This window comes from Phalangium opilio, unplaced genomic scaffold, assembly GCF_054372755.1.
Source record: "Phalangium opilio isolate 3A_F unplaced genomic scaffold, DU_Popi_V2 ptg000352l_1, whole genome shotgun sequence".
NCBI lineage: Eukaryota > Metazoa > Arthropoda > Arachnida > Opiliones > Phalangiidae > Phalangium > Phalangium opilio.
In genome coordinates, this window is record NW_028324228.1 from 4,740,042 (window position 1) to 4,765,572 (window position 25,531).

Here is a 25,531-nt window from a genome sequence, read left to right on the forward strand (position 1 = left end):
ACACTTCAGATAGTGATTTTAACTTCAATGTTGTTATCCTTTCAAAGTTTGAATTGTCTTATTCGAGGTAACTTTGCAGGTGGGAGTTGTGGCGAGCTCCTGTAATCCAGCCCTTTGGAAGCTAGAATCGATGGATGGTATGAGGTTGGGATTCCTGTGACTCATGTTCTCGTGTAGATCGGACGTCCGCGTTAAGCTGGGTGTCAATATGGTCGTCTTCAGGTAACTAATGGACCACCAGGTTGTTCTAAGGAGGGACAAACCGGCTCAGGGCGGTAACGCAGCAGGCAAAGGTTCCCGCATTCGGCAGTGACGGGATAACGTCTGAGAGCGAGCTTCGAGTCGCAACGCAACCAATACGACCGTACACGATTCTTATGTCAGTCTTTACACTTCAGATAGTGATTTTAACTTCAATGTTGTTATCCTTTCAAAGTTTGAATTGTTTTATTCGAGGTAACTTTGCAGCTGGGATTTGTGGCGAGCTCCTGTAATCCAGCCCTTTGGAAGCTAGAATCGATGGATGGTATGAGGTTGGGATTCCTGTGGCTCATGGACTCGTGTAGATCGGACGTCCGCGTTAAGCTGGGTGTCAATATGGTCGTCTTCAGGTAACTGATGGACCACCAGGTTGTTCTAAGGAGGGACAAACCGGCTCAGGGCGGTAACGCAGCAGGCAAAAGTTCCCGCATTCGGCAGTGACGGGATAACGTCTGAGAGCGAGCTTCGAGTCACAACGCAACCAATACGACCGTACACGATTCTTCTGTCAGTCTTTACACTTCAGATAGTGATTTTAACTTCAATGTTGTTATCCTTGCTGTTTCGGTGCTATAGCTTCCGTCCAGCCCTGTAATTTACCTTCCGTCCAGCCCTGTAATATAGCTTCCGTCCAGCCCTGTAATATAGCTTCCGTCCAGCCCTTTAACTTGGCTGCCCGTTTTTCATGCAAGCTGATATACAGCCCCGCCAGAACACTCGCGTCTCTCGCGCTCACCAGACGGCTGCTTCAGTATCGAAGTTGTAACAATGTTCATGAACTATTAATAAATACTAAAGTTAACTCAGTTCTGATCTCACTAACATTAATATCATCCAGAACACTAAGGAAAGAAACATGGTGCCAGAAGTGAGGTCAGTTAGGTGTTACACAACTTAACGTATTCGACAAACGTCCTCACACGCGTGCGGCCCTAAGCCTCGGTTTTCATCTCTCGCGATCGCGCCCTCAGAGCTCTACTAGGGCGTTGCCTCTAAAGGAATGGCGCAAGGAGCCGCACCCTTACCGTCGGCGATTGCCGCATCTATACCGCCTCCTACTCCCGTGGATACTACGCCTGGAAAAGTGGCTGAAAACTGGAAGTTTTTTCATTCCCAATGGCTAAACTTCGAAATCGCTACAGGACTAGATCACCAGACGGCTCCTGTGAGAGTGGCAACTCTCCTCTCGGTCATGGGTAAAGATTGCTTCCAAATCTACCAGACTTTGCCTCTTACCCCAGCGCAAACGGCCACAACCACAGAGCTTCTCGCAGCCCTAAGCGCTCATTTTGAACCACAAACTAACGTCATCTACGAAAGGTTTTTGTTCTACTCTGCAAATCAAAATACAGACGAAACCATAGATCAGTATGTCCATAGACTGCGCACCCTCTCTCGGGCATGCTCATTTGGCGCTCTCCTTGATACTTTTATCAGGGACCGCATCGTTTTGGGCACCAACAACTCCCATACGCAGTCCAAGCTCATACGAGAGTCAAATCTCACGCTCACCTCGGCGATCGACATCTGCCACACAAACGAACTTGCCGACCAGCAGTTAAGTCGTATAAATAAACCTGACGTTTCCCCGGATATTCACGCGGTTCAAAACGCGCCGACACGATGGGGCAAGACCGATAGTATGCCTTTCGTTGCCCCTGCCGCTAAATCTCACCGCTCCCAGCAACGCAATACTCTTTCCTCTGCACAGATGCTCAAGAAACCTTGTTATTTTTGCGGCACTATTCACGCTCAGGAACGAACCGCGTGTCCCGCCTATGGCGCCACGTGCTCCAAATGTCGCACCCAGAATCACTTTGCCAAATACTGTCGGCAGAGGGCCGCGACCAAGTCTAAAAAGAATGCAAAACTCCACCATCTAGCGGATGCCAATGACGCGGAGTCTTCCGACGAATCCGTCTATACTATCGAGGACATCTCACTGGTAAATGGCAAAGGCAAACAATGGTTTGTTAATCTGACTGTGGAGGACCTGCCGCAACGATACACATTGCGCTGCCAATTAGATAGCGGTTCTAGCAGTAATATCCTTAACACTGCAGACTATGATGCACTGCCACCCATGCAAAAAACTCCCGTATCACCTAGTGACACGTCATTTACTTGCTATAACGGCTCTACACGGCCCTCTCTTGGCGTCACTACCGTGACCTGTCACTACCAAGACCGTATATACCCCTTACGCTTCCACGTTGTCAAGACTCCCAAAACGTCGATCCTGTCTGGAGCCAGCTGTATCGCCCTGGGTTTGATGACCATCCAGGTAGACTCGTGTCCTACGGTCCATGCTCTCACTCGCAACGGGCCTGCTAGCCTTACTAAGGATCGCATTCTCAAGGAGTACGCGGATGTATTCGAAGGTCTGGGATGTTTGGAAGGCGATTGTCATCTTGAGGTCGACACCTCTTTTCCACCAGTCCAGCACCGTCCGCGAAAAGTCCCCGTGGCCTTGCGCGAGGAACTACAAACCCACATCGCTGACCTGGTCTCTCGTGGGGTCCTTGAAAAGGTGACCGTACCAACTCCGTGGATCTCCAGCATGGTTGCTGTTCGTCGGAAAGGGATCCGGATTTGTCTTGATCCGAAGGATCTCAACCGCGCTCTCAAACGGCCGAACTATCCACTTCCTACCATCGAGGAAATACTCCCACGGTTAAACAATGCCAAAGTGTTTTCCGTCCTTGATGCCCAGGATGGGTTTTGGCAGGTCAAGTTGGATTCGGAAAGCAGCCAGCTGACCACGTTCTGGACACCTTACGGCCGGTATAAGTGGCTCCGCATGCCGTTTGGCCTCTCCACGGCTCCCGAGGAGTTTCAGAGGCGCCAGCACGAACTCTTGGAAGGTATCCCTGGAGTTGAAGACATATACGATGACATTCTCGTTTTAGGATATGGCGATACCATGGAGGAGGCACTTCGTTATCACGATGAAAATCTGATCCGGCTACTAGACAGAGCTCGTGCCAAGAATTTAAGGTTAAATAAAGCCAAGCTGCGCCTGCGCCTACCGGAAGTCACCTACATTGGCCATATACTTTCCGCGGAAGGCGTCAAGCCTGATCCAGCGAAAATCAACGCGGTCGTGGAGATGAAGCCTCCCGAAAATCTCACAGCTCTCCGTAGCTTCATCGGGTTCACTAACTACTTGGCCAAGTTTTTACCAAAACTATCAGACTACCTCGAACCTCTACGACAACTAACACATCAAGGAGCGGATTGGACCTGGGGTAAACCGCAGACCCAAGCTTTTGCTGCCATAAAAAAACTTGTGGTCAGTTTTCCCGTACTACGATACTACAATACCAAGGAGCCCGTCACCGTCCAATGTGACGCCAGCGAAATCGGGCTAGGTGCCACCATTCTTCAAAATGACCAACCGGTCGTCTTTGCGTCCCGTACCCTTACACCTACTGAACGTCGGCACGCGCAAATTGAAAAGGAATGTCTGAGTATCGTCTTCGCGTGCCAACGTTTTCACCAATATCTTTGCGGGCACCCCCACATCATAGTAGAGACAGACCATAAGCCTCTAGAATATATCTGGAAGAAACCACTACTTTCCGCACCCAAACGCCTGCAAAGTATGTTGCTCAAGCTCCAGCACTATAATCTCACCGTAACATACAAAAAAGGCCCCGACATGCTGATCGCCGACTGCCTCTCTAGAGTCACAATACCGTCTCCCCTTCAAGCGGACGAACTTGATACTCACTCGGATTGCTTGGTATTCTCGCTCCAGGAAGAAAACCGCTTTAATACATTCCTAGAAGACATTAACCATGCTGACCATGTTCATGTCCCCGACCGGCAACTAGACAAAATTCGCCGTCTCACCAAGGAAGACCCCTCACTACAAAAACTCGCCTCGCTAATCGAACAAGGCTTCCCGAGCCGCATGGCTAAAATCCCACCAGAGCTCCGTGTATATTACTCTTTTCATGAAGAGCTTACATTTGATCAAGGGATCATCTACAAAGGCCCTCGGGTGGTCATTCCGAAGTCGATGCACGCGGCAACTATGGACATACTCCATGCTAGTCATGTTGGCGTGGCCGCCTGCATGCGCAAAGCTAAAGAAGCCGTATACTGGCCGGGCATGGAAGAAAACATTCGGGACCTCGTCACCAAATGCGACACCTGCAATGAATTTCAACGAGCGCAGTGCAAGGAACCACTGATGCCTCTACCGCTCCCGGAATTGCCATGGCAAAATATATCCATGGATCTTTTTACGATCGACGCGAACTCAAGAAAATACCTCATCTCTGTTGACACATACTCAGACTTTTGGGAACTAGATCCCCTCCCGGATAGCCAAGCGGACACCGTGGTCGAAATCTGCAAACGCCAGTTTGCTCGGTATGGCATCCCGGAAACCGTTCTGACGGACAATGGACCGCCCTTTAACAGCCAGGCATTTCGAGAATTCGCAGATCTATGGGGGTTTACCCACAAGACGTCCTCACCCTATTATCCCCGCGGTAACGGCAAGGCTGAGTCTGCTGTCAAAATCGCAAAGTCTCTCCTCAAAAAACTCGAACACACCCAGCGCGATTTCTACCTTGCGCTGCTCGAATGGCGCAACACGCCCACTGAAGCCGTCCACGCATCACCCGCACAACGACTGATGTCCCGTCGGACCCGATCCCAACTGCCCATGGCGAAATCACATCTCAAACCGCAGGTCGTAAAAAACGTCACCGCTACCCTCCATCACAAACGGCAGACTACTAAACTGACCTACGACCAACGCACACGCCAGCTTTCCCCTCTTACACAAGGTGATCCCGTTTGGGTCAAGCCGCCGCCGTCCAGCAAGACTCCGACCTGGTCCAAGGGCCTCATCGTAGGTCAAGTGGCAGAACGCTCGTACTTGGTGAGGATTGGGGACCGCACTTACCGCCGCAACAGGATTGTTTTACGTCCCGCATCGACGCCCTTCGATGTAGTTTCTCAGGAGTTACGCCGTCCACCCATCATGACCGACCTCCGTCCCCGCTGCTCCAGCCCGACACCCCCCGTTGTCGTTCCTCCCGTCCGGCGGCGCCGTCTCACTCTGTGTCCACTTCCTCTCCCTCCCGCTACTCCGCCTCGCCAGTCTGCTCCCTCGCCGTCGTCTGCTACCCCCTCTACTTCCTCACCAGCTTCCCTCCGTCCAGTTCCGCCACGGCCTGGCACTCCTACCAGTTTGGCCTCCCGTCCACGTCGCCAGCCACGTCTCCCTCCATGCCTCAAGGACTTTGTCCTGTAATCTTGCGCGTTTGGTTCATTTCCTGTCTATTTTTTTTAATTTGTCTTTGCATTTTTATTATTTTTTTTTAATTTGTGTTTGCATGAACTATTAATAAATACTAAAGTTAACTCAGTTCTGATCTCACTAACATTAATATCATCCAGAACACTAAGGAAAGAAACACTTGCAAAGTTTGAATTGTTTTATTCGAGGTAACTTTGCAGCTGGTAGTTGTGGCGTTCTCCTGTAATCCGCCCTTTGAAAGCTAGAATCGATGGACGGTATGAGGAAGGGATTCCTATAACTCAAGGACTCGTGTAGATCGGACGTCCGCGTTAAGCTGGGCGTGAATATGGTCGTCTTCAGGTAACTGATGGACCACCAGGTTGTTCTAAGGAGGGACAAACCGGCTCAGGGCGGTAACGCAGCAGGCAAAAGTTCCCGCATTCGGCAGTGACGGGAAAACGTCTGAGAGCGAGCTTCGAGTCACAACGAAACCAATACGACCGTACCCGATTCTTATGTCAGTCTTTACACTTCAGAGAGTGATTTTAACCTCAATGTTCTTTTCCTTGCAAAGTTTGAAATGTTTTATTCGAGATAACTTTGCAGCTGGGAGTTGTGGCGTGCTCCTGTAATCCAGCCCTTTGGAAGCTAGAATCGATGGATGGTATGAGGTTGGGATTCCTGTGACTCATGGACTCGTGTAGATCGGACGTCCGCGTTAAACTGGGTGTCAATATGGTCGTCTTCAGGTAACTGATGGACCACCAGGTTGTTCTAAGGAGGGACAAAACGGCTCAGGGTGGTAACGCAGCAGGCAAAAGTTCCCGCATTCGGCAGTGACGGGATAACGTCTGAGAGCGAGCTTCGAGTCACAACGCAACCAATACGACCGTACACGATTCTAATGTCAGTCTTTACACTTCAGATAGTGATTTTAACTTCAATGTTGTTATCCTTTCAAAGTTTGAATTGTTTTATTCGAGGTAACTTTGCAGCTGGGAGTTGTGGCGTTCCCCTGTAATCCAGCCCTTTGGGAGCTAGAATCGATGGACGGTATGAGGTTGAGATTCCTGTAACTCAAGGACTCCTGTAGATCGGACGTCCGCGATAAGCTGGGTGTCAATATGGTCGTCTTCAGGTTGCTCATGGACAACTAGGTTGTTCTAAGGTGGGACAAAACGGCTCAGGGCGGTAACGCAGCAGGCAAAAGTTCCCGCATTCGGCAGTGACGGGATAACGTCTGAGAGCGAGCTTCGAGTCACAACGCAACCAATACGACCGTACACGATTCTTGTGTCAGTCTTTACACTTCAGATAGTGATTTTAACTTCAATGTTGTTATCCTTTCAAAGTTTGAATTGTTTTATTCGAGGTAACTTTGCAGCTGGGAGTTGTGGCGTTCCCCTGTAATCCAGCCCTTTGGGAGCTAGAATCGATGGACGGTATGAGGTTGGGATTCCTGTAACTCAAGGACTCCTGTAGATCGGACGTCCGCGATAAGCTGGGTGTCAATATGGTCGTCTTCAGGTTGCTCATGGACCACCAGGTTGTTCTAAGGTGGGACAAAACGGCTCAGGGCGGTAACGCAGCAGGCAAAAGTTCCCGCATTCGGCAGTGACGGGATAACGTCTGAGAGCGAGCTTCGAGTCACAACGCAACCAATACGACCGTACACGATTCTTGTGTCAGTCTTTACACTTCAGATAGTGATTTTAACTTCAATGTTGTTATCCTTGCAAAGTTTGAATTGTTTTATTCGAGGTAACTTTGCAGCTGGTAGTTGTGGCGTTCTCCTGTAATCCAGCCCTTTGAAAGCTAGAATCGATGGACGGTATGAGGATGGGATTCCTATAACTCAAGGACTCGTGTAGATCGGACGTCCGCGTTAAGCTGGGCGTCAATATGGTCGTCTTCAGGTAACTGATGGACAACCAGGTTGTTCTAAAGAGGGACAAACCGGCTCAGGGCGGTAACGCAGCATTCGGGATAACGTCTGAGAGCGATCTTCGAGTCACAACGCAACCAATACGACCGTACACGATTCTTATGTCAGTCTTTACACTTCAGATAGTGATTTTAACCTGAATGTTCTTATCCTTGCAAAGTTTGAAATATTTTATTCGAGATAACTTTGCAGCTGGGAGTTGTGGCGTGCTCCTGTTATCCAGCCCTTTGAAAGCTAGAATCGATGGATGGTATGAGGTTGGGATTCCTGTGACTCATGGACTCGTGTACATCGGACGTCCGCGTTAAACTGGGTGTCAATACGGTCGTCTTCAGGTAACTGATGGACCACCAGGTTGTTCTAAGGAGGGACAAAACGGCTCAGGGTGGTAACGCAGCAGGCAAAAGTTCCCGCATTCGGCAGTGACGGGATAACGTCTGAGAGCGAGCTTCGAGTCACAACGCAACCAATACGACCGTACACGATTCTTATGTCAGTCTTTACACTTCAGATAGTGATTTTAACTTCAATGTTGTTATCCTTGCAAAGTTTGAATTGTTTTATTCGAGGTAACTTTGCAGCTGGTAGTTGTGGCGTTCTCCTGTAATCCAGCCCTTTGAAAGCTAGAATCGATGGACGGTATGAGGATGGGATTCCTATAACTCAAGGACTCGTGTAGATCGGACGTCCGCGTTAAGCTGGGCGTCAATATGGTCGTCTTCAGGTAACTGATGGACAACCAGGTTGTTCTAAAGAGGGACAAACCGGCTCAGGGCGGTAACGCAGCATTCGGGATAACGTCTGAGAGCGATCTTCGAGTCACAACGCAACCAATACGACCGTACACGATTCTTATGTCAGTCTTTACACTTCAGATAGTGATTTTAACTTCAATGTTGTTATCCTTGCAAAGTTTGAATTGTTTTACTCGAGGTAACTTTGCAGCTGGGAGTTGTGGCGTTCCCCTGTAATCCAGCCCTTTGGAAGCTAGAATCGATGGACGGTATGAGGTTGGGATTCCTGTAACTCAAGGACTCCTGTAGATCGGACGTCCGCGATAAGCTGGGTGTTAATATGGTCGTCTTCAGGAAACTGATGGACCACCAGGTTGTTCTAATGAGGGACAAACCAGCTCAGGGCGGTAACGCAGCAGGAAAACGTTCCCGCATTCGGCAGTGACGGGATAACGTCTGAGAGCGAGCTTCGAGTCACAACGCAACCAATACGACCGTACACGATTCTTATGTCAGTCTTTACACTTCAGATAGTGATTTTAACCTCAATGTTCTTTTCCTTGCAAAGTTTGAAATGTTTTATTCGAGATAACTTTGCAGCTGTGAGTTGTGGCGTGCTCCTATCTTCCAGCCCTTTGGAAGCTAGAATCGATGGATGGTATGAGGTTGGGATTCCTGTGACTCATGGACTCGTGTACATCGGACGTCCGCGTTAAACTGGGTGTCAATATGGTCGTCTTCAGGTAACTGATGGACCACCAGGTTGTTCTAAGGAGGGACAAAACGGCTCAGGGTGGTAACGCAGCAGGCAAAAGTTCCCGCATTCGGCAGTGACGGGATAACGTCTGAGAGCGAGCTTCGAGTCACAACGCAACCAATACGACCGTACACGATTCTTATGTCAGTCTTTACACTTCAGATAGTGATTTTAACTTCAATGTTGTTATCCTTGCAAAGTTTGAATTGTTTTACTCGAGGTAACTTTGCAGCTGGGAGTTGTGGCGTTCCCCTGTAATCCAGCCCTTTGGAAGCTAGAATCGATGGACGGTATGAGGTTGGGATTCCTGTAACTCAAGGACTCCTGTAGATCGGACGTCCGCGATAAGCTGGGTGTTAATATGGTCGTCTTCAGGAAACTGATGGACCACCAGGTTGTTCTAAGGTGGGACAAAACGGCTCAGGGCGGTAACGCAGCAGGCAAAAGTTCCCGCATTCGGCAGTGACGGGATAACGTCTGAGAGCGAGCTTCGAGTCACAACGCAACCAATACGACCGTACACGATTCTTATGTCAGTTTTTCACTTCAGATAGTGATTTTAACTTCTATGTTGTTATCCTTGCAAAATTTTAAATTTTTATTCGAGATAACTTTGCAGCTGGGAGTTGTGGCGTGCTCCTGTAATCTAGCCCTTTGGAAGCTAGAATCGATGGATGGTATGAGGTTGGGATTCCTGTAACTCAAGAACTCGTGTAGATCGGACGTCCGCTTTAAGCTGGGTGTCAATATGGTCGTCTTCAGGTAACTGATGGACCACCAGGTTGTTCTAAGGAGGGACAAAACGACTCAGGGCGGTAACGCAGCAGGCGAAAGTTCCCGCATTCGGCAGTGACGGGATAACGTCTGAGAGCGAGCTTCGAGTCACAACGCAAACAAAACGACCGTACACGATTCTTTTGTCAGTGTTTCACTTACGATAGTGATTTTAACTTCAATTTTGTTATCCTTGCAAAGTTTGAAATGTTTTATTCGAGATAACTTTGCAGCTGGGAGTTGTGGCGTGCTCCTGTAATCCAGCCCTTTGGAAGCTATAATCGATGGATGGTATGAGGTTGGGATTCCTGTGACTCATGGACTCGTGTAGATCGGACGTCCGCGTTAAGCTGGGTGTCAATATGGTCGTCTTCAGGTAACTGATGGACCACCAGGTTGTTCTAAGGAGGGAAAAAACGGCTCAGGGCGGTAACGCAGCAGGCCAAAGTTCCCGCATTCGGCAGTGACGGGAAAACGTCTGAGAGCGAGCTTCGAGTCACAACGCAACCAATACGACCGTACCCGATTCTTATGTCAGTCTTTACACTTCAGATAGTGATTTTAACCTCAATGTTCTTATCCTTGCAAAGTTTGAAATGTTTTATTCGAGATAACTTTGCAGCTAGGAGTTGTGGCGTGCTCCTGAAATCCAGCCATTTGGTCGCTATAATCGATGGATGGTATGAGGTTGGGATTCCTGTGACTCATGGACTCGTGTAGATCGGACGTCCGCGTTAAGCTGGGTGTCAATATGGTCGTCTTCAGGTAACTGATGGACCACCAGGTTGTTCTAACGAGGGACAAAACGGCTCAGGGCGGTAACGCAGCAGGCAAAAGTTCCCGCATTCGGCAGTGACGGGATAACGTCTGAGAGCGAGCTTCGAGTCACAACGCAACCAATACGACCCTACACGATTCTTATGTCTGTCTTTACACTTCAGATAGTGATTTTAACCTCAATGTTCTTATCCTTGCAAAGTTTGAAATTTTTTATTCGAGATAACTTTGCAGCTAGGAGTTGTGGCGTGCTCCTGTAATCCAGCCCTTTGGAAGCTAGAATCCATGGATGGTATGAGGTTGGGATTCCTTTGACTCATTGACTCGTGTATATCGGACGTTCGAATTAAGCTGGGTGTCAATATGGTCGTCTTCAGGTAACTCATGGACCACCAGGTTGTTCTAAGGAGGGACAAAACGGCTCAGGGCGGTAACGCAGCAGGCAAAAGTTCCCGCATTCGGCAGTGACGGGATAACGTCTGAGTGCGAGCTTCGAGTCACAACTCAACCAATACGACCATACACGATTCTTATGTTAGTTTTTCACTTCAGATAGTGATTTTAACTTCAATGTTGTTATCCTTGCAAATTTTGATTTGTTTTATTCGAGATAACTTTGCGGCTGGGAGTTGTGGCGTTCAAATAGTTTCAAATATGGAATTTACTTCATGTTCAGGGATCCTTTTAAATATTCCGCCATAATTATGTTCTGGGCCTTTTTGCTTTCTCTATAATCCCATTCCTGACAAGAAATGAAAGTGCAAACGTTCGAGAAAATCGATCTTAATTCTGAGACACTTAAAGGTAAGTTCCACCCTGAGTAACATATGGTTTCAAATGAATAGTACTAGGACAAAAAGTGAAATTACCAAATTATTTTTTGTAATTATTATTTGTAATTAAGATATATGCATTTTTATTATTTGAAATGAGCGCCTCCATTTACCCTGCACTGATGCTTCCCTGTAAAGATTTTCCGGTCAGTTCGCTGATAGGCTGATGTTTTAAACGAATGAAATTGTTGCTAGTGCTGAGTGCAGACGCTTTTCTATTAGGCAGTCGCGTCTCGCCAATTATTGCTTTCATAATGCCAGTTTGTATAATTAAAGGGTGTAAAAACTACGCTTCCAGGTGGGGAATTAGTTTTTTCCGAGTTCCTGATCCTACAAAATATTCAGTTCTTGCAAAAAAATGGCTTATAGCTGCGAAAGATCACGTTAGGGAACATTATTTTGGGCCCAAAACAGATAAGCCTTTGCCGTCCACCAGTCGGGGTAAAGAAAAGTTTGATCATTTTCGTGTTTGTGAAAATCATTTTACAAAAGACTGTATCACTGTCGATGGAAAAAATAAACGGTCTCTGAAATTTGGTTCCTTTCCAACATTAAATCTCCCCGAAACGAGTGAGTGTTCCTCTGAAGCGACGGATATTCCCAGTGAAGACCAAACTGTATCAGAAGAAATATTAGATCATCCACGTCCACCAGTTAATACAGTTTCGGTTGAAGTTAGTGCTATAACAATCTCAAGGTCAGTTGAGGTACAGACGAATAGTAATTTGGCGGATGATGCTGCTAAAGTTAGCGTTGGAACAGATACATGTACTGAAGAGAGTATCCGGACAGAAATGGATAACTTACGTATAGAAGCAGTCACTCTTGTTAAAAAAGACCACACTTACGCAGCGTCATCGCTTCACTTGTTAAGCCCAATGCGTATTGAAGCAGGTACAGTGGAGTTAACTTCCACTCCCAAGATAAATTTAGGAATGCAAAAAAAACTTCTGTCACCTTGTCTGAGCTTGATTTCTGAGGAGTCCGACAACTATGAGGAAGAAAATTGTGATTCAGCGAATGCCTCATTGTACGAGCCTAGTTTTGACAATACTACCACTTCCCTCTTGGAATCAGAAACTACTCAATCGAAAGAAAGCTTAGTACAAGATAGAAAATACATAGTTTTCGAAAGTCAACTTGACCAACTGCTTTGTCGAGTACGTTGCCATGAAAATAACTGTACAAGCCCAATAGATGTTTCTGAATCGTTAAAGAGTGAAAATGAAGGTACTCAAGTAACTATTAAATTAATGTGTACAAGTGGACATACCAGTATTTGGAAATCACAGCCCTTATTGGGGAAAATGCCCGCAGGAAATTTACTTTTAGCTTCTAGCATTTTACTTTCTGGGACAACGTTTCACAGAGTCGATTCTATTTTTAAGTATATGGGATTGATGGGTATTGGAAAATCCACCTATTATGATATTCAGCGTAATTTCGTAGTTCCGGAAATAAAAGCAGCTTGGAGAAGAGAAGAAAATAAAGTAATAGCGGAGTTCAAACAGTGCCCAGAAAAAATAGTTTCTACTGATGGCCGTTACGATTCTCCGGGGCATAACTCAAAATATTGCACAGTAACTTTAATGGACCAAAGCACAAACAAATGCATTCATTTCGAATTAGTTAACAGATCGGAAGTTAATTATAAATCAACTAACATGGAATTGGAAGGCCTAAAAAGATGTTTGGCGAATATGGATGAGCGTGGGGTAAAAATTAATCAACTGACTAGTGATCGCCATGTCCAAATTCGAAAATTTCTTAGAGAAAACTACGAAGAAATAGATCATCAGTTCGACGTGTGGCATCTTTCTAAAAGTCTTCGAAACAAAATTAAATTAGCTGCTCGTAAGAAAAAAAACCATGACTTAGATGCGTGGGTTAAATCTTTGAGCCGACATATGTGGTATTGCTCGGAAATGTGTAACGGCGATGTTGATGTCTTAATAGACATGTGAAAATCTGTATGCTTTCATGTCACCAATGTACACGTCTTTCCCAGCCTCCCCCATTTTCAATCTTGTATCCATGACAAGTTATCCCACGAAGCTGAAAGAAAGAAAAAGTGGCTTACACCAGACACAGATCCTCATGATGCGCTTGTAAATATAGTCCACAATGCTAATCTTTTAAAAGATTTGAAGCAAGTGAATGCATTCTCGCATACTTCATCTTTGGAATCATATCACAGTTTAATGGTGAAATATTGCCCTAAACGGCAAGAGTTTGACAGTGAGGTGATGGAAGCTAGAACGATGCTGACGGCGCTGGATCACAATTTCAACGTTAGCCGAAAATTTTTTTTTGAGAAAGAGGACTCGGGTCAGAATCAAAACAAAGAGGAATTTGAATATGTTTTCTCAAAAGCTACTGGTGAATGGCATGCCAGGCCCTTGAAAGAACCGAAGTCCTACGATTTCATTTACGATATTCTTGAAAATATTGTTAAAAGAAAACAAATGGATGAAGATGATATTCCTCTTGTAGATTTAGCAAAAATTCATAAAGGAAAAAGAAACACGGCTCCAATTCCTTGCCCTGATAAAGGTGAATTGGTCAGAACTGCTAAAAAACGCCGATTATTTTAGAAAAATTTACTATATTCTATAAACTCTTGAATCATTGCCTTTTATATTTCTAAAATGTATACCTGTATAATTAACCAACTATGAGCAAGATTTGAAAGTGAAACTAGCGAATGTGCTTGTTAAACTAATCATTGTTAACCATTAAATATTTTTAAAGTAAAATAAAAAGAAAGACGGTGCTTGCTTTTTGAATTTATAGTTTTTTGAATTTAAAAGCCCCATCAACCGTCAAATGTAATATTCTATTTAGTATGAAAGTAAATAGTAATAAATTAATGCGTTGTAAACCAACTAGGTTGGTTTTAAACACGTGCAATCGTAATCGAGATTTCAAACTCTTCCCTTTAAATAGTTTTTCCTTCAAAAAGCGATATCTAACGTGGACTCTCGTCAAATCTGAGATACCACATTTTAAATTTATTTCACCCTGCCCACGCATAGTATTAGAGAAGGCAATACTTGATTTATCAGCAGAGTTTCCAAAATGTTAATTACCAACGCGTAAATAATATTCAATTTAGAGGTAAGTTCCCCCTGGGTCACATATGGGCTTTAATCAAGGGCAGTATATCATATAAATCAATACTCCATTAGTTGTTTTAATAAAATAAAAACGTTTAGTTTAATTATAACTACCAACTTTTCAACTTACAATTTGAATATTACTACCCTACGTATATTCAGTATCACAGTAGTCGCTGTTTTTAATTAGTTGGCCCTACTTTCATATATCACATTTAGTATTTTTGACTATTGATATCACTTGAAGCTATTTTTCAAATTATTTTGAGTTAACACGTTTATAAACGTTATGGTAATTAATGACTAAAAATATTTGTTTTGAGGAACGTTTAGGGTAAAGACAAAAATATTTCCCTTTGAGAAAGAACTAAAAACATGTCAGTTGCGCCGAAAATCTTCAACTTCAACTCATGGTTTATAACTCGTATAATCTTCGACGTTTAATTCTGGAAAATGTTTCCTGATGTTGAGAATGACGCAAACGGGCAACGCTTTTCTAACATTTCTGCCAAGTTTATTGTAAACAAAATGCGTACAGCTGCGATACGCGGTATATCGATAAGTACGATTAGCTATAACCGCTGGTGGACGAGGAAGCCTTCGAGAATGTAAATAACTTTTATAAAATGTTTCTAAGATCCTTTTTCGCGTACACATGGCCTGATAATCGTAATCTTCAGTTATACATTTCAATGGTTGGTCAGTATTTGTATTCAACAATAAAGCAAATTGATCAATCTGCTGGCAGCAAATGAAACCAGCCCTGATATCTTTTTGATTTAGGTAGGTCTTCAATATTACTGTTTTTTCCTCAAGGGAACCAAGGCCTAACCAGCCAGGAACACAGTTTTCACAAGAGCAGTTTTCTATCATTTGTTCTATGTTTACGTCGTATAAAATTTCCTCACTCTGGTTTTGAAGAGCATTTTCTCGTTCTTGTAACTCCTCTTCAGTGTATTCTGGCTCAACGTCATATGGGTTAATTCGCGGCATTATAAAATTAGGTTTTTCTGTCAAAAATTGCCTGAAATTAGTAACCCTAAATTCATGTCTATGGAGAAAGAGCAGACGAGTGAATTCAACCAATACCAGCCACACATTTTCTCAGCCAATCACTATGTTGGCCAGGGTAAGAAGTAAAGTTTGGCAGGAAAGCCAACACGCAGGGTAGTAATATTCAAATTATAAGGTGAAAAGTTGGTAATTATAATTAAACTAGACGTTTTTTATTAAAATAACTAATTGAATATTGAATTATACTATAGTGCCCTTGATTAAAGCCCATATGTTACCCAGGGTGGAACTTACCTTTAAGTCTTGCTTCATCAATGCGATGATTATAAACTCACGTTAGGTATCGCGTAGACAATTTCAGTCTCATTGCCGAACCTATTGATCAATTTGTCAAGCATAAATAACATTTACTATTTGAAAATGCAAATTCTATACCTGTATTTAAAATATCGATTATTTCCAAGAAATTCTATTTCGTTCAGCGCCATTTGCGCTCCACTTAAGCCGTAGCTGGTAAAATCCGAAATTCAAAGGCCATAGTACAAACAATCCTATGAGGTCAAATCTCTCAAATTTTGAGACAATTTACTACTCTCCTTTGAATACCGTTTTCCCGTGTAAGATATGTCCAGTCCTGTAAAGGACAGAGTTTGCCAAAAGAATCTAAAATATCTTTTTAACAATTTATTTTTGTTTACCAAACACTCTCGCTAATGTTTCTGCTGTCAGGGTAACTGAAATAAAAGTTATAATGCATTTATCTAATCAATATGTTTCATTAAAAATAAAGTCCAGACTAGAAGAGTTTTTCTTGGAAAGGTTAAAACATGGAAAGTAATGGATTTTGTACGGGAATATTGGCCCTTTCTAAGACGGAATTCTCCTATAAACAGGGTCGCGTTACAAATCGTTTAAATACCATTACGTTTGGTCGATTTTTCGGAAAATTTATTTATTATTCTCGTAATGCAGTTCGTCACAAAATACTAAGTTTTGCCTTTGTTTCATATACTTTTCAAGCGGGGTACTTAAGGTTGCTGATGAAACGATTTTCCCTTAAAAAGGTTTCTACATTCCCAGCCGCCATTTCCCAACATGACTGATATTGACTGTATTACAAAACCATTCAGGGGTTCCAAAAAGATACGCAGTATCAATCAATTTTGAATCGAAAATGTAACTTCTATGACATCTTGTCTGAAAGGCCACGCTAAACAAGTTATAATTGGAGTGTTTTAGGGATAACCCCTTAATTAATTTAGAAATTAATCATTGTCTAGATCAGTTTCTTAATTAAATTTAAGGGGTCATCCGTTAAACACTCCATTTTTAAACGAAAGCCATTTGTACAAGATACAGTGCCGTCTTATCCATTGGGCCCGTTGGACACTGGCCCAGGGGCCCCTTAAGAACAGGGGCCCCATAATTGCCAAATAATACTCATTTTACATTTCTTGTCATAAGAAAACCACTAGAAAATTTAAATTACTTTCCATCGGTCATTCAGTCTTTTCAATGAAAAATTTGGCCTTCGAACTTGAAAAATGTAAAACTAAAAATCTGAGACCTATGAGGTAGTCACCCATGGTTCACGGGTAGTTGAGCGGTTTTCAAAAGAGCGTTTTGGAATATAGCGGTGTCCAAAACAGCGGTTTGCAAAACGGCGTGGAAGCAAAACCGCGGTTGCTGTTTCCGCGTTTCTCAATACAGCGCTATTTCCCAAAACAGCGGTTGCTGTTTCTGCGTTTCTCAATATAGCGCTATTTTCCCAACCAGCGGTTTAGCACTACAGCGTTACATAACCGTTTGTGATCCTCAGGTTATGAACTGGTTCGCGGAATATATTTTGGTTAAGGTGGCAGCAAATTAATAAGAGTATATTTTGGAAAAGGTGGCAGCTAATTAATAGGAAAATATTTTGGAAAAGGTGGCAGCTAATGAATAGGAAAATATTTTGGAAAAGGTGGCAGCTAATTAATAGGAGAATATTTTGGAAAAGGTGGCAGCTAATTAATAGGAGAATATTTTGGAAAAGGTGGCAGCTAATTAATAGGAAAATATTTTGGAAAAGGTGGCAGCTAATTAATAGGAGAATATTTTGGAAAAGGTGGCAGCTAATTAATAGGAGAATATTTTTGAAAAGGTGGCAGCTAATGAATAGGAAAATATTTTGGAAAAGGTGGCAGCTAATTAATAGGAAAATATTTTGGAAAAGGTGGCAGCTAATTAATAGGAGAATATTTTGGAAAAGGTGGCAGCTAATTATTAGGAGGATATTTTGGAAAAGGTGGAAGCTAATTAATAGGAAAATATTTTGGAAAAGGTGGTAGGTAATTAAAAGGAGAATATTTTGGAAAAGGTGGCAGCTAATTAATAGGAGAATATTTTGGAAAAGGTGGCAGCTAATTAATTGGAGAATATTTTGGAAAAGGTGGCAGCTAATTAATAGGAGAATATTTTGGAAAAGGTGGCAGCTAATAGGAGAATATATTTTGGAAAAGGTGGCAGCTAATAGGAGAATATATTTTGGAAAAGGTGGCAGCTAATCAATATCAGAATATTTTGGAAAAGGTGGCAGCTAATTAATAGGAGGATACTTTGGATAAGGTGGAAGGTAATTTATAGGAGTTCAAAAAACCCATCCCAACCAAACATTAAAACGCATTAACACACTAGACCACGAAACTGTTAGTTTGACAACCATTAAAATTCAAACCTAGAGCTGAAATCAATACTAATTAATCAAAAATGTCTTGATTAGAATCAAGACCTAAAAATTATCGATAAGACTGAGGTTATCACTTGTCTGAAGGATCAGATATTAATTTTTCTTTTTAATTGAAAATTAAATGCATGCTTAAGAAAAAAACAACGTTCCATTACAGGTTTCCGTTGAAATAAATTATTTTACTGGTAATCAATTTCAAAAATTTACTTATCTCGGCTTTTCGACCACAATTCCATTCCCCGAAAACATTTTATCATTACATTAATTACTTTTGGGAGAGTACGTGTATGGTTTTGCGTTTTAAAAGGTTCCTAAAGACGTTACATCCCCATTCGTGACCGGCACGCTTCGCAGTGGAACATTTTAATTATTCAAAAACCAATGGCGCCAAATTCAATAGGGACAGTAAGATTTTTACTCGCGGTTTTGCAAAATGATGTAATATCAAGTGTACTTTAGTCAACCGTCGTATTGTTCTTTCTCATAGTTCAGGGCATAATCAGTGTTACTGCCCAATTTCTCTCTCTAGTTTCTAACAATGGTTAGAGACTATTTGATATGGCTCGGACAACGTTATACATTTGTAAATTCTAAGTAGCACAAAAGGGAAAAAAAATCCATTTTTTTTTATATTTTGGTTTGAAATAAATAAACTCATGATATAACGAACAGAAAGTCAAGGGAATGTCACCGGTAATGAGCAGCAAAAAGAGAGGAAAGTTTGCTTCAAGTTAGCAGAGGGACATGGTAGTGAGAATGGTAATCTAGAATTTTGTTCGTTCAAACCTTAATATATCATGAAAAATTCAAGTGAGGAGGCGGCACTACCTAGAAAGATTGATTTTGGCATATAACACCGAAAAAATTATGTTCTACACACACTGGGACCATAGATTTATATAAATACTACGTATTATAGATTTCCAACTCGTACCTTCCACAAGGCATTTCTCTCTGGCGCGCGTTGCGGAGAGAAAGCAGACAATTTGATTCCCCTCCCCGACCTCCGGGCCCTCTAAATTGGGACGGAAATTAATTTTATTTCTCTCACTGAGCATGCGCGAATTGCCAAAATTGGCGGCCACTAAAATAGCTACGGTTTGTTACAAACCATTTATGCTGCGCATACCGTCAGTAGTCCATAACTGTGACGTTAGAATGGGAGTCGGATGCGTCCGTTCACCTGTGTGCCAGAGTGCACAGGAATAGGGCTGTGCACAAGAAATCGCAATGTTTTTGGTAGAAATAAAAGGATTGTAATATTAAAAATATAATAATATATGGATTTGAAAATTTAGAAGAAAATAAATATCCTGAATTTTCCCCAACTTATATCGACAAATTTAATAGTTACTTTTAAGTTTACACTGCTAATTGAAGGTGCATAGTTAGCTTCGAAATTTTTTAAGTATTATTATAAATAACATGTGCTACTCTCTTGTTTGTAGTCTGTCAAAGTGTCAAAATGATTATTTTCCTTTTATATCCCGCTTTATAGTTAGAATTTAGCGTTTCGATACTTCTCGGATACTCCCTAGTTTGCTGTTATGCGTTTTAGTAGTTTGGTTGTTTTCTAATCCTTCAAACCGTTTGCAATATGGGCAATGGTATGCATTTTAGTGGCCGCCCCTAACTACTTCCTTCTCTGGACTCAATTTGGCCTAGCTCCAGCGCGTCACATCCGCCGGTGTCGCACATATTTGGTTGCCGCCTTTTTGGCCAAGTTGGAAATCCACAATAAGTAGTATTTATATAAATCCATGCTGGGACTATGGGAGAGTTTCAAGGCCGAGGTCGCACATGATGAAATTTCAACTCCAGTTTACATCAATTCTCCCTGGTCGTACTAGTAGCAGGTTCAATTCTCCCTGGTCGTACTAGTAGCAAGTTCAATTCTCCCTGGTCGTACTAGTAGCAGGTTAAGCTATAGTTTGCTCAGGTCCTGTTAGTCTCGAAAGGGTTATATAGTGCTTGTAACTTTTAAAAGGTTCTTGTTATGGCTAAACAGATCGCCATCACAGTCTTTTATTGTTTTATAGGTTATTTTGACACGTTATCTCCCAAAAGTAATTAATGTAATGATAAAATGTTTTCGGGGAATGGAATTGTGGTCGAAAAGCCGAGATAAGTAAATTTTTGAAATTGATTACCAGTAAAATAATTTATTTCAACGGAAAACTGTAATGGAACGTTGTTTTTTTCTTAAGCATGCATTTAATTTTCAATTAAAAAGAAAAATTAATATCTGATCCTTCAGACAAGTGATAACCTCAGTCTTATCGATTTTTTAGGTCTTGATTCTAATCAAGACATTTTTGATTAATATCTGTTCCTTCAGTCTTCATTTTAATTAAGAATGTTAAGAAACTGTTTTACATTTTCAAAATCTGCACTAAGCAGAAACATATATGAAGGGGACCATAACTTTAGCTCAATCAGACATTTCTTTACACTTAAAAAAAAACGTATATCATTAAAAGTTTGTATTCTTATTGTAATTAACATAATACAATTTTTTACAATCATTTATTGAAACGCGAGGCGCCCCCTAAAAATTCCAGAAATAGGACCAAATTGACAATGTTTCGATGTTTTTAAAATGCTGATTTATGTCGGTTTAACATTTATCTCAAAATTGTCATAAGCCCAATATGAAATTCGGATATCCTTAAAACTTCACAAAGACGATCCGAGATTGTCAATTTCAAACTTTTTTGTAGCATAAACTAACGTCTGTTTGATATTTAGCTTAAAACCTTAAACAAAATATAGTCAGGGCTACCCTAAAAGTTCACAAAGATGATCCAAGATTGTTAATACGCCTAAAAAGTGCCATCTTCAAAATATGTAGCCGGGGAAAAGAGAGCGCGATCGAGTGGGCTATGCTAGTGGTTGGAAGTCGCGGGGGTTGGGACAGGGATAAGGGAGTTGAGATGGATTAGAAATGATGATGGGCGACCTGAAGACTCCACACATTAAAATTCTAATATTTTAATTATCCACTTCTTTAGTTTAGCAGACGACGTGCTCTGGTCAGTGGTCACGGACCAGTTTATTTATTCCAAGTAAGGAAGTCGCTGGCCTAATGTCCAGTTTAAAAAATCCTTATTTGGTCACGGACCAGAAAACTCACGTAAACGCGACGCGAATGACGAAAACAACGTATTTTCCGACTGAGGAAAGGCGAAATAGCCCGGCCTCCTTTTACGTCCCCCCTTGTATTTTGAAAGTGTAACTGGGACTATGATGCGCGAATACTTAGGCATCTTATACCTTCTCCCTAGTAAACTAGATATCGCTTCTTGGTAAAACTTTACATAACTAAAACCATAAGTTTATAAGATATGTTCCATAACAAGGTTCATACAACTTTTGGAAAACAAATTTCCCTGAGATGTCCAGGCTTTTCCCCATATACTTCCCTGAGTTTTCCAGGTTTTGCCCGTATATGGACTATCCTATGGAGCAAATGTTAACGAAGGAGGGAAGGGGCAAATAGGACTATTACATAATCAAAGGATATCCCCGTATATCTAATATAACCAGAGTTACGTGCTTCCAAAACTTAGTGTAATGTTAATCCTATGGAGGAGGCAAAGTACCTACAAGCACCCACAAGTACCTACAAGCACCCACAAGTACCCACAAGCACCTACAAGTACCCACAAGAACCTACAAGTACCCACAAGAACCTACAAGTACCCACAAGTACCTACAAGTACCCACAAGCACCCACAAGTATCTACAAGTACCTACAAGCACCTACAAGTACCCACAAGTACCTACAAGCACCCACAAGCACCCACAAGCACCTATAAGCACCCACAAGTACCTACAAGCACCCACAAGTACCTACAAGTACCTGCAAGTACCTACAAGTACCTGCAAGTACCCACAAGTACCTACAAGCACCCACAAGCACCCAAAAGCACCTACAAGCACCCACAAGTATCTTCAAGCACCCACAAGTATTTACAAGCACCCACAAGTAATTACAAGCACCCACAAGTACCTACAAGCACCCACTAATACCCACAAGTAGCTTCAAACACCCACAAGTACCAACAAGCACCCACAAGTACCTTCAAGTACCCACAAGTACCTGCAAGTACCCACAAGTACCTACAAGCACCCACAAGTACCTTCAAGCACCCACAAGTACCTATTAGCCCCCACAAGTACCTATTAGCCCCCACAAGTATTTACAAGCACCCACAAGTATTTACAAGCACCCACAAGTACCCACAAGTACCTACAAGTACCTACAAGTACCCACAAGTACCTACAAGTACCCGCAAGTACCTAAAAGTACCAACAAGTACCTACAAGCACCCACAAGTACCTACAAGTACCCACAAGTACCTACATGTACCCACAAGTACCTACATGTACCCACAAGTACCCACAAGTACCTGCAAGTACCCACAAGTACCTGCAAGTACCCACAAGTACCTACAAGCACCCACAATTACCTACAAGCACCCACAAGTACCCACAAGTACTTACAAGTACCTACAAGTACCCACAAGTACCTACAAGTACCTACAAGTACCCATAAGTACCTGCAAGTACCCACAAGTACCCACAAGTACCTACAAGCACCCACAAGTACCTACAAGTACCCACAAGTACTTACAAGCACCCACAAGTACTTACAAGTACCCACAAGTACCTACATGTACCCACAAGTACCTACAAGTACCCACAAGTACCTACAAGTACCCACAAGTACCTGCAAGTACCCACAAGTACCTACAAGCACCCACAATTACCTAAGAGCACCCACAAGTACCCACAAGTACTTACAAGTACCCACAAGTACCTACAAGCACCCACAAGTACCTACAAGCACCCACAAGTACCTACAAGCACTCACAAGTACCTACAAGCACCCACAAGTACCTACAAGCACCCACAAGTACCTACAAGCACCCACAAGTACCTACAAGCACCCACAAGTACCTACAAGTACCCACAAGTACCTACAAGCACCCACAATTACCTAAGAGCACCCACAAGTACCCACAAGTACTTACAAGCACCCACAAGTACTTACAAGCACCCACAAGTACCTACAAGCACCCACAAGTACCTACAAGCACCCACAAGTACCTACAAGCACCCACAAGTACCTACAAGTATCCACAAGTACCCACAAGTACCTACAAGCACCCACAAGCACCTACAATTTAGCTTAATTAACAGCAGTCGGAAATCTAGCTTAACTAACAGCAGTCGGTAATCTAGCTTAATTACCAGCAGTCGGTAATATTGTTAAATCACCTTTTTTTGCTGTCCCAAAGGCAGTTGGTTACATAATTTATTAGTGTGGGGGACCTTTTCCAACTTAACTTGTTAGCTTACACAAAGCTGGGTCCCCTTGTTTTTCAATCCCCACGAGATTTCAACCAAATAGCTTTAAAAGTGCTAACATCATAAACCGACTCTTTACACGGCTTAAATATCGCAGATTGGGGTAGTTTTTAAAATTTAAAATTAAACATACTTAAAATTAATTTTTCTTAATAACAAGAAAAATGGTCCTAGATTATAGTTTAAAGTTTAATTTAAGACCGTTCCCAAAACTAACCAACGTATAGTTTTTCTAAATCACGGGGAACCGATTTGTTTTTTTCGAAAATTTTTTCATGTTATTTCTATGGGAAAAATTCTTGTTTTTCCTCAAAAGGTGTGATTAATTTTATGAAAATGAAAACCACCCTTAGCAACTTTATTTTTTATAAAATTAAATAATTAATGGATCTCTTTGAAATTTTAACCACATATTGTGGGTCAGAATTGTAGTTCTGTGGAATTTTATCAAAACAGTTAATGCAATACAAAAAAAACTACATCCAAACAAAAAACCCTCCTTATACATTAAGAGCAGTATGAAGTCTTATCTAAGAGAGCTACCGCTCTCTCAGAATTAGAGCTCGGCATTATCCATCCGTTATCCGTAAATTAGTGAATAATCGATTATTTATAGATAAATGTTGTGGACATAATTCGATTCAATATACAACTTCTGTTGATAATTCTGGATTATGGATAAAATAACGTGGATAATGGATAGATAATGCCGAGCTCTAATACTTAAACCTTCAACAATACGAAACAACGCTCAAGATATAAACGCTGTAATCAAAATGCGCTGAAACGAGAAATGGCTACAATGGCAAACGCGTTTATGAAAAAGCCGTTTTGGACAATGCTGTTTTCATAACACGCCCAATCGATAACATACCGTCACCCATTGCCTAGGCTTTCACATTATTCCCCCTCCCCATGGCCTCACTTCACAACCGCACATCGGCTTATTTATTTAGTTTGAATCCTTCACCCTACAACAGACTCAGTCTATACTGTCATTTTGCCCATGCGCAGAGAGAAAACCTAGAATTTTCTCGCTCATTCTCGCTGTTAGGTGGCACGTGAGGTACAAGTCTATTTCTTTCCCTGCTGAAAGTAGACAACTCTGTTTAAAATATAATGCCTGTCATGAATAAAATTATGGCTCAGATGTTAGACAAACTATAAATAGAGATTATTAGTGATCAATTCAAAAATGAAACTTAATACTTTGAGCTGTGCCCAGAAGATAAAACGAGCTGTGCAGGAGAAAGAGAAAGCTAACAAACCTCCCAAGGTAACATCATGGTTCCATCAAAATACTATGAGAAGTGCTGAGCCTGGTAAAATTACTCTTTCAACAATATCACCGACGCCCTCAACGACTACCACAGTTCCAACCGACATTGCAGTGGAGTCATCACTTGTTCCTACAACTGATCTAGATGAGGATATTCCACCAGTGGAAGTGCCTAAATGTGAAACGAAAACATCTTCCTTCCAGGAAACAGATGCAGGGCTATGGGTAATAAGCAATCCTAACACAGTTGAGTGCTGGATTCGAAATGGGCCGACATCTTGTCAGAGCCATGAAAGCGACTTTTCACACGCTGAGTGTATAAAGCAGTTGGAGAAAGTATTAGAATTACAAGACAAGATATTTGTCAATAATGTGTTCAAACGTGAATTACGTAATGGTGATCCAAAAAATGATCGACTTCGATCCAATTGTAAAGGAATTTTCAAGGAAGAAAGTGCGCAAATGTTTCTGACTTCGCGTTGACTATTAAATTTGTACACTTTTGTTTGAAGGAAAAAAATAAATATTTTTATTTCTCGATTAATTTGTTTTGTACAGGGGATTAGGGGGAACAATATACTGCACTGCCCAGGGGCCCATATAACACTTAAGACGGCCCTGACAAGATACGCCCAATTATTCTATGCTACTGAAGCCTATTTATGTCACGTGATTAGGCC

At 42.3% G+C, this 25,531-nt stretch overlaps 1 protein-coding gene, 14 non-coding genes and 2 pseudogenes across 15 annotated transcripts; all 17 read left to right on the forward strand.

Annotated features, from left to right (window-relative positions):
* Positions 1-78: 78 nt before the first annotated feature.
* On the forward strand, positions 79-378 carry LOC149607078 (signal recognition particle RNA). Its single transcript, XR_016377479.1, has one exon.
* An 89-nt stretch (positions 379-467) lies between these two features.
* LOC149607079 (signal recognition particle RNA) lies at positions 468-767 on the forward strand. Its single transcript, XR_016377244.1, has one exon.
* A 4,971-nt stretch (positions 768-5,738) lies between these two features.
* On the forward strand, positions 5,739-6,037 carry LOC149607080 (signal recognition particle RNA). Its single transcript, XR_016377197.1, has one exon.
* Positions 6,038-6,126: 89 nt separating this feature from the next.
* On the forward strand, positions 6,127-6,426 carry LOC149607081 (signal recognition particle RNA). The gene has a single exon (XR_016377341.1).
* An 89-nt stretch (positions 6,427-6,515) lies between these two features.
* Positions 6,516-6,815, forward strand: LOC149607082 (signal recognition particle RNA). Its single transcript, XR_016377110.1, has one exon.
* Positions 6,816-6,904: 89 nt separating this feature from the next.
* On the forward strand, positions 6,905-7,204 carry LOC149607083 (signal recognition particle RNA). The gene has a single exon (XR_016377705.1).
* Positions 7,205-7,293: 89 nt separating this feature from the next.
* Positions 7,294-7,568, forward strand: LOC149607084 (signal recognition particle RNA; annotated as a pseudogene).
* An 89-nt stretch (positions 7,569-7,657) lies between these two features.
* Positions 7,658-7,957, forward strand: LOC149607085 (signal recognition particle RNA). Its single transcript, XR_016377637.1, has one exon.
* An 89-nt stretch (positions 7,958-8,046) lies between these two features.
* On the forward strand, positions 8,047-8,321 carry LOC149607086 (signal recognition particle RNA; annotated as a pseudogene).
* An 89-nt stretch (positions 8,322-8,410) lies between these two features.
* LOC149607087 (signal recognition particle RNA) lies at positions 8,411-8,710 on the forward strand. Its single transcript, XR_016377105.1, has one exon.
* Positions 8,711-8,799: 89 nt separating this feature from the next.
* Positions 8,800-9,099, forward strand: LOC149607088 (signal recognition particle RNA). The gene has a single exon (XR_016377689.1).
* Positions 9,100-9,188: 89 nt separating this feature from the next.
* LOC149607089 (signal recognition particle RNA) lies at positions 9,189-9,488 on the forward strand. Its single transcript, XR_016377617.1, has one exon.
* An 87-nt stretch (positions 9,489-9,575) lies between these two features.
* On the forward strand, positions 9,576-9,875 carry LOC149607090 (signal recognition particle RNA). The gene has a single exon (XR_016377686.1).
* An 88-nt stretch (positions 9,876-9,963) lies between these two features.
* On the forward strand, positions 9,964-10,263 carry LOC149607091 (signal recognition particle RNA). The gene has a single exon (XR_016377407.1).
* An 89-nt stretch (positions 10,264-10,352) lies between these two features.
* LOC149607092 (signal recognition particle RNA) lies at positions 10,353-10,652 on the forward strand. The gene has a single exon (XR_016377678.1).
* An 89-nt stretch (positions 10,653-10,741) lies between these two features.
* LOC149607093 (signal recognition particle RNA) lies at positions 10,742-11,041 on the forward strand. The gene has a single exon (XR_016377113.1).
* Positions 11,042-11,543: 502 nt separating this feature from the next.
* LOC149607094 (uncharacterized) lies at positions 11,544-13,305 on the forward strand. The gene is made up of 2 exons (XM_089860348.1): positions 11,544-12,571; positions 12,659-13,305. Exons 1-2 carry the CDS (start codon positions 11,596-11,598, stop codon positions 13,303-13,305), a joined length of 1,623 nt encoding a protein of 540 aa, XP_089716474.1. The 5' UTR covers positions 11,544-11,595.
* Positions 13,306-25,531: the final 12,226 nt, after the last annotated feature.